At 44.3% G+C, this 14,588-nt stretch overlaps 1 protein-coding gene across 10 annotated transcripts in view; it reads right to left on the reverse strand.

Moving 5' to 3' along the window:
* NAV2 (neuron navigator 2) overlaps nucleotides 1-14,588 on the reverse strand; it is a 338,929-nt gene that overhangs the window by 35,057 nt on the left and 289,284 nt on the right. For 7 of the 10 annotated variants that reach the window (XM_054171576.1, XM_054171575.1, XM_054171572.1 and 4 more), the window contains 5 exons: nucleotides 9,285-9,576; nucleotides 7,639-8,341; nucleotides 4,202-4,669; nucleotides 3,098-3,163; nucleotides 1,415-1,459 (listed from right to left, as the gene is read on the reverse strand). In XM_054171576.1, coding sequence (XP_054027551.1) covers nucleotides 1,415-1,459; nucleotides 3,098-3,163; nucleotides 4,202-4,669; nucleotides 7,639-8,341; nucleotides 9,285-9,576 — 1,574 coding nt within the window. The remainder of the gene's footprint in view (nucleotides 1-1,414; nucleotides 1,460-3,097; nucleotides 3,164-4,201; nucleotides 4,670-7,638; nucleotides 8,342-9,284; nucleotides 9,577-14,588) is intronic. The other 3 variants (XM_054171581.1, XM_054171574.1, XM_054171573.1) reach the window with 1 other exon arrangement.

The raw sequence follows: 14,588 nt of genomic DNA on the forward strand, positions 1-14,588 counted from the left end.
ACACTGCAGTAATTACCACTGTAAAACTCCAGCTATTTGCAAAAAACCACATAAATCCATGCTGCTGCTCATGCCTCAGCACTTAAGCAACAGTCTCTGACTATCTGCATCTCTCAAACTCTGTATGTGTTTCAGTTTACTAAGAAAGGGACTTTAAGCAGCCCTTTTGCTTTAACACACCAAGCATTTTCTTTGGCAGCATGAATACCTACCTCCCCAGCACTCAAAAGAGAGGTTTTAGTTGTTAGAGACAGACTTGTGAAGCACAGAAACATTTTAAACAAAACATCATTTCAAGGAAGGCTTTTAGCACTTGGCTTCAAGGGACAAATGTGTACAGCAGAGAACAAATTGCAGCTGCAATTCCAAGGCATCTGCTCAGTGGTCCAAGAAGCTGCACTGAGCAGCTGCAACTTTCTGAGCTGTCTGAGGTATCTTCTGCAAATTCTGTAGCTCTTGAAGTACTTCATTCATACACCTAATGTTGATTACCTTCTTAGAGCCTGGTCTAGGTGTCCCTGCCCATGGTAGGGAGGTTGGGACTGGAAGACCTTCAAAGTCCCTTCCAACCTGACCCCTTCGATGAATCTCTTCTCTGAATCTATCGATTGAGTATTTTCCTTTGGTGCAGGTTTTTCTTTAGTGTTATAAAAATCCCAACCTTAGAGACAGACAAAATGTAGGAGAAGACAACTGCCAGAAGTCTGCTTGGGAATTTGCTTTTTCTTTTCTAGAAGAGAAGAAGTTCTCTCTAAGAGAAGTAAGTATCTTTAAAAAGGAATACGCCCAACCTCATCCTAAAAGGCTTGGCATGATAGTAAAACTCTTTTCTATCTGCATATTAACACCAAGGTTCCTGGGGTGAAAATTATCTCAAGTCCTTCCATGTAATAACCATAGAAGCTGCAAAATTATTGTTCTCAAGCCAAGCTCAATGATGGTTTGTGAGATGCTTTTCAGCAATTCAGCCACCAAAAGCCACAGTTCTTGCTCAAGCGGAGAAGCCACTGGATGGAAAAAAGCACAGTGGTCAATGGCCTTCTTTGAGGATTGAAGAAGGGAGGGGAGGAAGAAGGGAGGAGAGGAAGAAGGGAGGAGAGGAAGAAGGGAGGAGAGGAAGAAGGGAGGAGAGGAAGAAGGGAGGAGAGGAAGAAGGGAGGAGAGGAAGAAGGGAGGAGAGGAAGAAGGGAGGAGAGGAAGAAGGGAGGAGAGGAAGAAGGGAGGAGAGGAAGAAGGGAGGAGAGGAAGAAGGGAGGAGAGGAAGAAGGGAGGAGAGGAAGGAGGGAGGAGAGGAAGAAACAATATTGTTGCCACCTCTTGCAAACTGCGACCATCACCACCAGCCACAACAGAAACACAAAGCAAACTCCAAAGCCACAACAAAAGCTGTTAAACCATGTGGAAACACCAATACCTGAGTCCCTTCTTAGGCAAAGTGTTCCTATCAAGATGTGGGTCGCTGCAGAAAAGTTAAAAGAAAACAGCTTCAGAGAAGAACAAAAGGGAAGGAATAAGATCAGGACGAAGGACGAACAAACATCTGCATCACCTTTTCAGAGGAAAAGGTGCTGGGCCCTTCCTACAGAAACATGCACAAACCTCCTTACCCAGCTGTGGATTTGCACAAACATGCATCTGGTACCATGCCAGTGAAATCTCATCTGTTCACAACCCGATTTCGCTATCTCTCCTACCCACAATGGACAAAAATGGCTCTTTAAATGTCAAATGGATCCTTAAAAATGTGCTTTTCAGCAGGCATGAGGCAGGCTGTTTGTGAAAACTGATGAGAATCTTCAAGTCCAAACCACCTTCCTGTCATTCCTTTCAGCAGACACCATGTAGGGAATGCAGCTAATGATGATTTAGGCAGCTACAACATAGAGCAGTAAAAGTACTGAGCCTGCACTGTTTAAATTTTCATATCTTAGTTTAAATTCCAATAACAAAGGGCAAAACCACCCAAACTATTAGTTGTCTAAACCCCAAATATTTATGTTTTTACAACTGATCAACTTATAACTGAATCTTTTAATTGGTTTTAAAAGAACCCCAAAGCCAAACCCCAGGCGCTTAAATGAATTAATGAGTCCTTGTAGCTAAATTACAGTGTGAGGGTGATTACAATTACAGCAGTGAGCAACAGTGAGCTAGAAAGTTTAGATTCAGGTCACCAAGCTACAACTGGGTAGGTTTAGACTGGACATTAGGAAAAAAGAATTCACAGAAAGAGTGATCAATATCCCTGGAAGTTTTTTAGGCCAGGCTGGATGTGGATGTGAGCAACTGGATTTAGTGTGAGGTGTCCCTGGCCATGGCAGGGGGGTTGGAACTGGCTGAGCCTTGAGGTCCCTTCCATCCCTAACAATCTATGATTGGAATGTGCTGCCCAGGGAGGTGGTTGAGTCACCAACCCTGGATGCATTTAAAGGTCATTTGGATGTAGTGCTTGGGGGCTATGGTTTAGGGGTGAACCTTGTAGACTAGGGTTATTGGCTGGACTTGGTGATCCTGAGGGTCTTTTCCAACCTGAATGTTGTCTCTGTGATTTCCTAACTTTAGCATTTGTCTTTCCATAAGGATGTACTCAAGTCCCTGCAAAACACTCCCGAGCCAAACTGCAGCAGAAGGTTGACAACACTGAATGACACAGGGACTTCACGACAAAAAGGACAGGCCTGGAAGGCAGTGGGGAAAGCAGCATGCCAGAGGAATGCTGAAATGCTAGTGAGAGTTTTAGACTGGCAGGCAAAAAAAAAGGGCAAGATTTTTAAATTGCCTTTGGTAAAGAAATGAAGGGGGGGAGGGGGGAAATATACACCCCCACCCCCCCCCAAATCAAAACACGTTCCCAGCACCAAGAGCAACACCAAACCCATGACGACTCTGCCATATGCCGTTCTCCAGATTGATTTAGGTAGCAGATGAGGAGTTTGAGGGGACTCTCACTGGCATGTCTTTGTGTCAGTTCACACCTGAACGATGAACACAGCAGAGGACTCAGCTGAGCACAGTCTGACACAAAACAATTTGCTTCACCGAGATGGGCAACAAACCCTACAGCCTTGAGCGTACTTGCATCCTGAGACAGCATTACCTGTCCTGCCTCCTGGGCAAAGTATTGCGGCAGAATTTGGGGCTAGCAGCAGGGGAAGAAAGAGGGCTAGAAGAGTCGGTCCAACAAGACAGAAAACAAGAGAAGGAATATTAGAATGAAAAGAGGAGAGAACAGAAAGGAGTTACAATAAAACACAAACCCCAGCTGTCACAACATTCTATTCAGAGGGAATTTCCTCCGCTGAAATGCAGCTCCAAAATTTTTTGCTACCTGACTAGAGAGCTGTTCATCAGGGGACAGCTGATTCCCAGTGCTTGCAGGAGTACTGCTGCCTTCTACTAAAGGTCACCCAGAGAGCATGCACTGCAGGTCATTGTCTGGTTTATCCTGGTGTCAGCTCAATGTGCCTTTCATACAGCTCAGACGCTGAAAAAGCAGCCCAGTTCCCTCCCCCCTGCCCTGTCGGTTCCCAGCTCCTACTCTTGTGTCCACACAGATACTGATGAATCCCACAGTGCAAGGAGCCGGGAACTGATCAGCCTGAAATACAATTCAGGTGATCATTTTTCAGCTGGAGCCAGCTCCCAGTCTGGTTCACTAAGCATTCACATGAATGGCTGTAACCAAAACACTGCAGGGAGCAGCTGGGGATGGGACAGGGCAGCAGGGAAGGGTTGAGAAGGATCAAGTGACTGGGGAAAAAGGGACTTCTCTTTTCAGCATGACCTCCAGTTTAAAAGCTCATCAATTGTTACAAACAAGAAGTTTAACAGGAAACAGTTGGCTTCTCAAATCAAGATGGTAACAATGCTGGAGGGTTTTTTGCATATCACTGTCAAGTCACCTTTGGAAGGATAACAATAGGATGCAGAATTCAAATATTAGGTATAATAGGATAGTCCAAAAGAGTTGTCAAACACTGGCTGCCACAGGGATTTGAAAACCTCACCTGAACCCTTCCTCTTGCTCTGGACTGGGGTCCTTGCCTGGAAAGGCTTCTTTGTCTATTCTAGTAATACCATTCAGTGTTTTCTAAGAAGCAGAGCTTGATTTGCATCTGCAGAATTGGTGACTGCTGCCAGGACTTCATTGACATTTGGGATACACAACAAACTCGAGTGAAAAGAGAGAAAACCCACTAACCTTTCAGACAATGTCGTCTTAACACTGTTGGTTCGGACAAAGGGAGTCAGAGAATCATCTTTAGAGGCTGGAATCAAGCCACTGGAGGAGTTGTGGCTCAGCCCGCCTCCACTGCTCAGAGAGATATCAATGGATTCACAGCTGGTATGAAGACTGCTGACAGACTGATATCCAATGCCATCCTTGCTAACAGCAGAAGAGCTGCTTGCGTTGGTACCCCAAGTTAAGCTGTTGGAGGGAGCTGAATGTGCTGAGCTGGGACTAGAAGCTAGTGGAGACTGGTTCATATCTGTGTTTTTACTGTACAGAGGACTGCTGCCCCCACTGCTCAGCATACCACTGCCAGATGGGGAGTCGAGATTACCCTGCTGGTTCATGGTAGCATGAGGATTAGAGAGGACTACTGAATTTTTCATGTTTTCAGGTGTTGTGATGGGAACTTGTTTATTAGGCTTGCCACCAAAAAGTCTGTTAAAAAAAAAAGACAACAGAAAAAAATACATAAAATGGAATCTTAAAGGCAAGGACATTTTATATCTAGACCATACAGCTTCTTAGCTTCAGAAAACCGACATCGGATAAATGATCCTAGATTGGATCACACACAGCTATAAATCCATGACTCTCCTTGTCTTCACCTTCAATACAGTCCAGAGACAATGACAGCATCAAATCTGCCTTAGTTGTGTCTGCTCTGAATCATCAAATACTACTTTCACAAAGCTAAAACAGAGCTTACATCACTAGAATACGGCCAGATCATCTTTGGCTCCCCAAGGAAAAAGGATACCAGAGAAACACTGCATTGATTAATCTGAAGCATGGAATATTGAAAGGTTATTGTCCAGGTAAACTCTGTGCAAATCACCAAATGCTCTGCACAGAAGCAGCATTTGCTGGGATGTAACAGGGGAAAAAATATTTGTTGGTATTAAATGTAGGTTTGTCTTATTTCAGGAGCCAAGCTGGCTGGAAACTAGTGTTGAGTGTAGAACGAGATTTGACCTGCTTTGGCACCTGGAACTGGCTCAATATAAACTGGCTGAGAGCCAGAAATGGTGCAAGGGAGGGGATACAAAAGCATGGTTGGAAGAAGATGATTGCAGCATCTTCAGTTTGCATTCCTGTTGCCTGTGATGCAACTACACTGCTAATGAGGAGGAAACTTCAGTTCCTTCATTAACAGCCAACAGGAAAGTTCTCAGAAGTGCAGAGCAGATCATCAATCATTCTAACACTGATCCTCTGAACTAGGAAGGAAGTGTATCTTTCAGTCCTAGCTTCAAACATCCCCTCCAAACCTTCCTTCTCTTTCTGCCACCTAGCTCCTGCCTTTGGAATCTTAAGTTATCCTCACACATGGATTTGCTTTTTTCCTATCAACAGTGTGGAGTATTGGGGATGAAATCCTTCCAAGTGAGTACCTATCAGACTGCAGTCCTCAGAATTGAGGACTGCAGCACTTCTGTACAAGAGCTCCTAGAGACTTAAGGGTGGGTATGCACTGAGCAGACATTCCTCTGCTTTTGGGTATGTTGCCTGTACAGCACATGCACACTAAGTGACTGTGCCCAGCACTTCCAGAGAGAAATGCAGGCTGTGTGATATGGTCTAGCTGGGCACTCTCCAGCACCCCTGCAGTAAGCCCAGGGATGCCCAAAAGCACTGTACTTACTGCATGGGTGCTACCTGCAGCTCCAACCTATCTGTGCAAGATGCAGCACCTCTCATCTGGGTGGCTACTCCTCCCCACCTGCCAAAAGGCAGTTGGACAAGACTGACAGATACTTAATACCAGTGCTAAAGAGACTGTTGAGAGAAGAGACACATATCTTTGCAGAATTACATGCAAATCTTTCTTGTGACAAAGGTATGGATTCCAATTGATTAATTAATGTTAAAGAATCAGAGCAGTGAGAGGAAATAATGTAACAAACATCATGTGCAGCTCATCTCAACCATCTATGAAAAGTAAGCTCACTTTAAAAATCAGCAATAAGCAAGAGAGGCTAAATTCAGCAGCTCCCAACAAGATCTCAAAGGTCTCTTCCAACCTTAACAGTGATTCTATGATTCTACCTCTGATGCAATTCAATGCATGACAATTGACCCAGCCTGGTGAAAATTCAAAGAGTGAAACTGTGAGTTCAAAGAGTGAAATTGTCTTTGAGGTTTCCTGTATTTCTGAGGTGGTGCTTCAGTTCCACAGCCAGCAGTGTGGCTTGCTAGTAATCTAAAAACCATTCCAACCAAACTTCAAGATCAATGTGCCTGAGGCTTTGACAGTGAAAATGTGCATTGCTCTTGGGGCACGTTCTAGAAGTGAAAAGTCTGCTGGAGTTTTTCTGGTTGTAAAGGACACGGCTTATTTAAGTGATAACCAGGAATAAAATAAAGGATCTTGGATTCTCCTTCAAATAAAACACCCAGCTCAAAAGAAACAGTGAACAACTCTCTGCAGCATCAGCCTAAGCTGCCATCACAGCCATGATGCTTGCACAGGTGCCTCAGATGGAATGTGGCTTTCTCACATCACTGGAAGCAGGATGATGTAGCATAACCGTATGGGTATCATGGGCGTCGAGACAAAATGGAATGCAGAACACCACAGCTGGAAACAGACAAGCTACTCAATGCCAAAGTAATGGAAAAGAAGATCAACAAAACCCTTCACCAACATCAAGGCTTTGGTGTAAGCTGCACTGCAAGTGAACTCCTGACCAACTCAACGTTAACGTTCAACCAGCGTGTGGGGTAGTCACGAAGAAACAGAAGACAGAGAGGAATTTGTTGTCAAAAATGTGAGGAAAATCAGAAAGTTCAACCCAGCTAAAGACAGTAACTTGGCTTAGGGTCCTTCTACACAGGTGAATAACCTGATGTTGCATCTCAGGACACACTGGCCTAATCCAAACAAGGTAAAGGTTGGTTTGGGCTAGGCCGCGTGTCTCCAACGGCAGGTCAAGCGATGCTGGTGTCACCACAAAGAGCTGGAAGCGCTCTCCTGCTGTCAGTTTATCCTTTGAGCCACCACTGGATTATTTCCAGCTTTGTTACATATGCATCAGTGCAAGAACTCTCCAGCAACCTTCAGGTAAGAAAACTCTTTACTCCTGTGACAGCTGCACGGATAAAGCCTTCAGGACTGTCTTTTGTAGCAGAGACTCATATCACCATTGCCAAGCTTTCTGCCAGAGAGGCTTTTTGGTCCCGGTGCGGGTTGGTGTTTGGTGGTTTTTTGCTGCTGTCACAGGATGTACCGAGTATTTATAACACTGCTCAACCTGTTCACGTGAAATTCAATGTCAATACAAAGACCTTGGTGCAGGACACTAAGTAGTAAGTGCTCCACAAAACACAGCCAGGGCTGGCTGGAAGAGTCCTGATCATTCAGCTCTGACTAACATCATTGCACAATCAACGAATTCATTGCCTACCTGCGCAAAGTGGGAGAGGCCACATCGGGGTACTTGGCTCCTTGCTGGTGGGTACTCTGAGCTCCACTAGAAGCAGTCTGTGTTGCAGGGTTCACTTTAACAGAATTACATGAGGCCACGCTTTCGTTGTCAGACGAAATCCCTTTCTCTTTATCAGTCTGATTGACTAATCCTGGCAGAGAGTTCCCAAGGATCACCTTGGCAGGCTCTCTCATTTTAGGGACTGGCAACCCGGCTGACTTGCTGCTTATGTTGGAGTCTATGCTACTTGTGCTAGATCTATTCCCAGCTCCACTTCTGCTACTGGATTTACTGGGCCGGGGTAAGCTACGATACTGAAGATTAGTTCGGGCACTAAGTGCTAAGTAGCCATCATCCTGGTTCTGTGAGCCATCAACGCTAGTCTTCCGACCAGCAGTCCTACCCATGAGTCCAGATGACTTTGGGATTTTGCCCAGGGTAGCCGATCTACTGGTGATAGTTGCCCCACTGGCAGTGATTATAGTCATGCCCACGGCTGACCCGCTCTGTTTCTTAAATCCAAATGTATTAGCATTAGCAGCAGTTGTCCTAGAGTTACTTGTGGGAAGCTTTTTGGATTCATCACCACTGCTGCGTCCTGCATCTGATGGGGAACGTTTAACATGTCCAGCCTTAGGAGATAGTCTACCCTTTTCTGATACCTTGGCGTCATCAGTTTTCCCTACAAAAATAGAAAAAGAATTCTAATATTTAATGACTTGAAAACATCAAGCAAATGATGAAACTCAAAGCAGCATGAAAAGCAAAAGCGTGTTAGCCACCGGAGTGTGGTTACAAGTTCTGATCTCGTCTGCACTGAGCTTACATGCCGCTCCAGTGAGTTATGCATGCAGACTCGCCAGAGAGAGCGTGTGTGCTGTGCTTTGCCCTTGAGAATATGAAAAGCAGAACAGTCTTATGTAATAATGACAGAGAAGAAAAAAAATGTTTCCCTCTGTAGCTGCCACAGATTGACCCTTTTCATCATTAGACAGAAGGACTGCTAGGCCATTAGTACAACTTTCCTGAAAGGCACTACTCAAGAAAGTATCTAACTTCAACTTTCTCATGTACAATTGTGTACAAGGCCAAGGAAGAGGAGAGGCAGTAACTTGCATTACTTGATCATGCAAATGCAATCAATTTTCATTCACACATCTGCAATACATTTACAGACTAATACACTTGGAAGAAACCCCAGAACTAAATGGTGTTTAGTATAAATTAACATGCTGGGGGAAAAGTAGTTAGGGGAGGGGGGCAGAATTAAATCTCCTCAACCACACATACTGGATATTCTTACAGTTAACCACGACTTCAATAGCTACTATTCACTGATTTGTTCTTCATATGGCAATACTGTGTCAAATAAATAGCTTGGCTTAAGGTTAGAGGTGTCATGAAAACAACCTTCACGGTGTATTAATCCAAAATGTGTGTTTTCACAGGTACAGAAATAGCAATGTGGACCTAGGAGATGCTGCTGCACAGGTTAAAACAACACCTAAAAATAAAGACAGGATTACCTGAAGTTCAGGTTCTGCCTCTGGAAAGCATTTAAACTCTTTTCATACCGAACACAGGTTTTTTTTTTGGGCTTGTTTATCTCTTACACCTTTTCTCACCTGTTCCAGGTGTCTTTAATGTGCTTGAGGTGGTTGAAGGTTTAGTCCTTGGTGTGGTAATGCCAACCTGAGCTGACATGCCCCGTCTCCAGGAGCCCGTCTGTGAAATAACAGTGTTCTTCCTACCAGAAGTGCTTTTATCAGACTCATCTGACACATCAGAGGGATTCCTCCTCCACTTAGATCCTGGCTCCATTTTTATGCCGCTATCGGATCCTCCGTCTGATTTCTTGACTTCATCGCCGGACCATAAGGAGTTCCGCTCCACCTGGGAATGCTTTTCTGCATCGGTCTAGGACAGATAAGGAAATGCAATGCAACCTTCAGAGCAAGCCTCTCTTTTAACGAGCTTCATAAATGAGAGCCATCAAAGCGATGAATCAACTCGGCAGTCGTGACTAAGTGCCAACAAACCTAATATGCCTTTGAGAAAGAAATGGCAAACGGCAAAAAATGAACCCCAGCAATGACTGGGTTTTGTTTTTAATAGGCTAAGGAACAAAACCCACAAAAAACCTACATAACAACCATGTCCCTGACAATAATGAAGGAAAAAACCCCCAAACCTGAGCCCCACCCCCCCTTGATTTATTATAAAGGACATATTCAGCTCCGTGACATTTATAATCCTCCCTCTCGGATTTCTGACGAACCCTTTTACTGCCATGCCAAAAAAACCATTTCAGACCTGTGAAGTCTGCTTCCCTTTGTTCTTGCTGCTCTCCCCTATCTCTTGTCTGGCAATCTGATCTCCAGAGCAAGAGGAGGCAGCTTTGGGAACGGATTTGAAGATGTGGAATGCTGTTCATTCTAATCTAACAAACCCGAAGGACACCCAAGAGCTGAAGAAAAATGGACACCCAAGAACTGAAGGAAAAAAACATGAACCCTCAACAGCTTTCTACTACCCTAGACTGACTTCAATACATAAAATACTTGAGTTTCAAATTTATATTCAACTCTTACAAGCTGGGGGTTTTTCCCCCTATTCTTTGCACAAGCTGACTGTGCTGCCAGCCATTCATGGAGAATTTTGCATAGCTCAATGTCAAATTACAGATTTTGCTCATTGCAACCATTTAGCAGTGCTCAGAAATGCTTAAATTACATCTAGGACCCCGCATATCATACAGTCCTCATTAGCATTGTCTGTTGCTCGTGATCACTCTTGTAGAATTCTACTTCTCTTGTCAAACACTGTTACCAATTTCAGCCAATTTTGCAACCAGCTATTTTGTGACAAGGCAGAAATGACAAACATCCACAGGGCTGACCTTGATTCAGATACCAAAAAAACCCCAAATTCATAGTTGCAGTGTCCTCCAACCATTGCAGTACCAGGAAAGAGACTGAAAATTCAGCACCTGATCATGAAGCTTCTAAGCAAGAGTTGGCAAACTGTGGGAAGATGTAGAATGCCATCTCCTCCCTGCAGCCTCAGTGGGAAAGGACTGTGCTCAGCACTGTGCAGTAGTCAAATGATAGTGTCACTTAAAAGAAATTATTCTAAATACTCCAAAGCATTCTAAAGCCCATGACCTCTCACACCCTGAAGGCAGCTGTGTGCTGGGCTGCATCCAAAGCAGCAGGACAGGGAGGGGGATTCTGCCCCTCTGCTCTGCTCTGCTGAGATGCCACCTGTACCACTGCCCTCCAGCACATGAAGGACATGGAACTGGGGGTAGGACTGGATGACCTTGGAGGTCCCTTCCAACCCAAACCATTCTACAATGGGAGAAGCACAGCAGAGGGAGAGATGCGTGATCATTTACCACGCCCTCAGCAAAATGCCTTAAGCTCCTGAAGTTCAGCTTTACGACTTCTCCTACCAAATCACACCATTAGTATTACAGAATCTAAAGCAGTTAGTTGTGTTTTAATTTCCCCTGCTTGTTACTGTAATTACTGCTGGTTTGTGTGTTTTTTTTAAAGCCTGAAAAACCAGCCTCAGTGATCAGGGTGTGAAAGCTGACACCGTGCATCACAACAGGGCTGCCTTCAGTCAGGTGAAACAGGGCCTGGCTTGTTTGGCTGCAGGTAGTCATCAAACTAACAAGCAGTTGCTGAATTATGGATTTAGATATTATTTTCCTGTGCTTTCCTAGTGCTGTGCAAATACTGTTTCCTTGCACCTCCATTCAACGACAGCAACCTGGCATAAGTTTGAATGGAACACTACTTTCTAACTTCCTCCTGTTCAGATGGCTGCAGGGTTTGGGGGATGCTAACCTGCAAGGTTTGGGGATGGTGACCTTTCTGTTTATGACCACTGGTAGGTGTGCCAGAAATTCACAGTGTGACTGTTTCTATATTCCATGTTTCTCCAAAATCATGATGTCATGCAAATGTCTTCTATGTTTACACACCTTGGAAGACAGCACAGGCAAGAAATAACAAATAAGGGACCAGCAGAATCATCTCAACATCATCCCTCATGTGCTCTCACCTTGCTTCAAGTACCTTGTCCAGAGCTGCATATTTAGACTGTTTGCATTGAAAAGCAAGACCATGACTGAGCAAAAACAAGACTAGCTATGGGCTTATTCTAGTTTTGGGTGTCAATGAAATATTCCTGCACTTTCTGTGTCTCCTCCTTTATGCCCCAACAGAGAGAGAGCACAGCGCTGCAAGAAGTCCTCTTCCATTGCTCTCTTCCATTTTATTCCACCCACGGCCAAACTCTTTCCATAGCCTTTGAAATGCTGCACATCTGCCCATGAAGCCTTCTGGCCAAAGATGTTTCTGTTTAATGGTAAACACTGAGAGCAGCACAGAAACATGACTAAGGAATCAAAACCAAAACACAGTGAAACCTGGCTTTAGGACTGCAGCTGAAACTCCAGCTGCCTGAAAGCGCTGCAGTGGGTGAAAGTGGAAGTACTCTTTGCTGGAGGTCAGGGCAAAACCTTGTGAGCTGGGAGCAAAGCCTGCCATCTGACTGAGCTGGGAGCAGTAGCAACCACCAGGATTTCTCAACATGTTCCTACAGCTTTGCAAATCTCTTCATGAAGTAGTGAACATACCAAAGCCATCTTCACACCAACAAAACTCAGGGGCTTTTCTTGATCCAACAGCTTAAAGGTGCTGCTGTTTTCTGTTAGAAGGAATTGTCTCCTTTCCACCTCCTGATCTTTTTAGCATTACATGAACAAGGAAACAGCCTAAGTTGCACCAGGAAAGGTTTATGTTGGGTGTTAGGAAAAAAATTCTTCCCCAACAGGGTTGTTAAGCCTTGGAACAGGCTGCCCAGGGAAGTGGTGGAGTCACCATCCCTGGAGGGATTTACAAGATGTATAGATGTGGTCCGTGGTGCATTTGGCAGGGCTGGTTAACAGTTGGGCTTGATGATCTTCTAAGTCTCAAGCAAGTCCTGTGATTCTACAATCCTGTGCTTCATCCCTTCCTCTCTTCTTTCTTATTTTAGTTAAATAAGTTCATTTCAAATTCCTACCAGCTCCTAATTTCTCCTTAATACCTGTATAGGATTTGACTTTAAAGGCACTCCAAAAGGTGCAGAGCTACCTTAAGTGGTTTGGTACTTGACATAATCAGAGCAAGACATGGGGATATGTAAGGCAAATGCTGGTTCTGATCACAAGCTTGTCCAGAACCAACTTGGGAACATCTTTATAGCCTTGTACCAAAAATGAGTGTCTATGAAGATGAAGCTAATATATTTAAGTCCTGCTTCTCAGAGAGTATGGGGTACTAGGCAGCTCTGAAAATCAGTTTCTCAGCATGAGATTATTTTTTCCCCTACTGCAACCACATCTTCTTCCTTTGCAGAGATGCATCTGCATAAGTTACTGATTTTATCAGCAGCCACTGACATTTTGGGGCTCTCAGCCTTTGATGTTGCTGTATTATTTGTCTAGCCTCCCAGCTGCACATGTGTTGGCTTCAAACTCCCTCTTTCATTATCTGAAATCCTGCTTCTGTACCATCTCAAAAAGATGTGGCACAATCACAGCAGCCTAGAAGTTAAATGTCTGCTACTGAGGAGAAGCAAAGCAGCTGATACACTGAGAAGTCCACGTTCCTCTGCAGATGTCTATCAGTCCCTTTTGGCTCACCACCCAAGGGAATACAAACCTGGGCAGAGGCCATTATGCAGTACTCCAGGCCAGGCAAAACAGAAAAGGCATAAATGCAGCATGACACATCAGCTGTGTCACACGCTCTGAGGACTGCTTTGGGCAGCAAAAAAACATCACCCCTGCAAGCTACACGTGGCTCTCTCACTGCAAGTTATTTTCATTCCCTTGGCTGACAAGATGAGGATATTGTGTTCAAATGAAAACAAAGTACTTTATGGACAGTAATTTACAGATAATAGCAAGAATAGCTAGAATAAGTACTGTCAGCCATGAAAACTGGGGAGAGAAGCAGGTCACAGACATGCATCACAAAGCTGCAAGCACAACTTATACATCTTGGCTCTCAGCTTCCTCCTCTAATGACTACACTCCACTGCCTGTACAAGCTTCAGCTGCCTTTCCTCTGCATGCTGCAATACTTGTGGAGGAGGAAGAGGAGTTCATCAACACAGATTGTGATCTCTTAGAGGTGTTTCCAAGAATCTGATCCATTAGAAGATAGAAGTGAAATGAGTTTCTATTTTTTCCCCTTAGATTAATGTTTACTCAAGTCTCTCTTTTCCCTTCCTTTTTTATTTTCAGCAGTTGAGAGTTTAACAATTGTCCAAAAAAAATGCTTCTAGTTGTCTGTGTTACTCTGCTCTGTACTGAAAAAACATGTTTGGTAGATCTTAACTCCTCTCAACTTGTATGGGACTTGTATTAGCAGTTTTGAGCACACATGCAATTGCTGATACACAACCAGAGGCTAACTGGGAATCTTTAATGTAAGCTCAAATATGTGCTTCATGGCAAGGGAACAAAGCTGCTTGCACCATAGTCCTGTAGGCAGAGGAACACTTCACAGCAACCACACATCTGATATTAAAACCAGATTTAGGGTCCAGTCATGAAAAGGACTGGAGAAAAATAAAAGAGGGGAGTGGGGGGAAACAGAAGAGAAGGTCATACCTACATCCCTCTCTACCTGCTGCAATGCCAAGTCCCTGCATCCCAGTTGCTTCGATACCTAACACCCAAGTCCCTTGAGCAGGTGGGTGTAGAAAGAACAAAGCTGAGCTTCTTAGTCCTGCACTTTTCCAAACAAACTTCTATACAACTTGGGGGAGAAAACAAAGGAGTTTCTATTATTGCAGAGCTCTGCATTATGCACTCTAATTGATGAGTGAAAAACTTGGTTCCCCTTCAGTTGTTTTACCCCTTTCTG

Source organism: Dryobates pubescens, chromosome 22 (assembly GCF_014839835.1).
Source record: "Dryobates pubescens isolate bDryPub1 chromosome 22, bDryPub1.pri, whole genome shotgun sequence".
Classification (NCBI taxonomy): Eukaryota; Metazoa; Chordata; class Aves; order Piciformes; family Picidae; genus Dryobates; species Dryobates pubescens.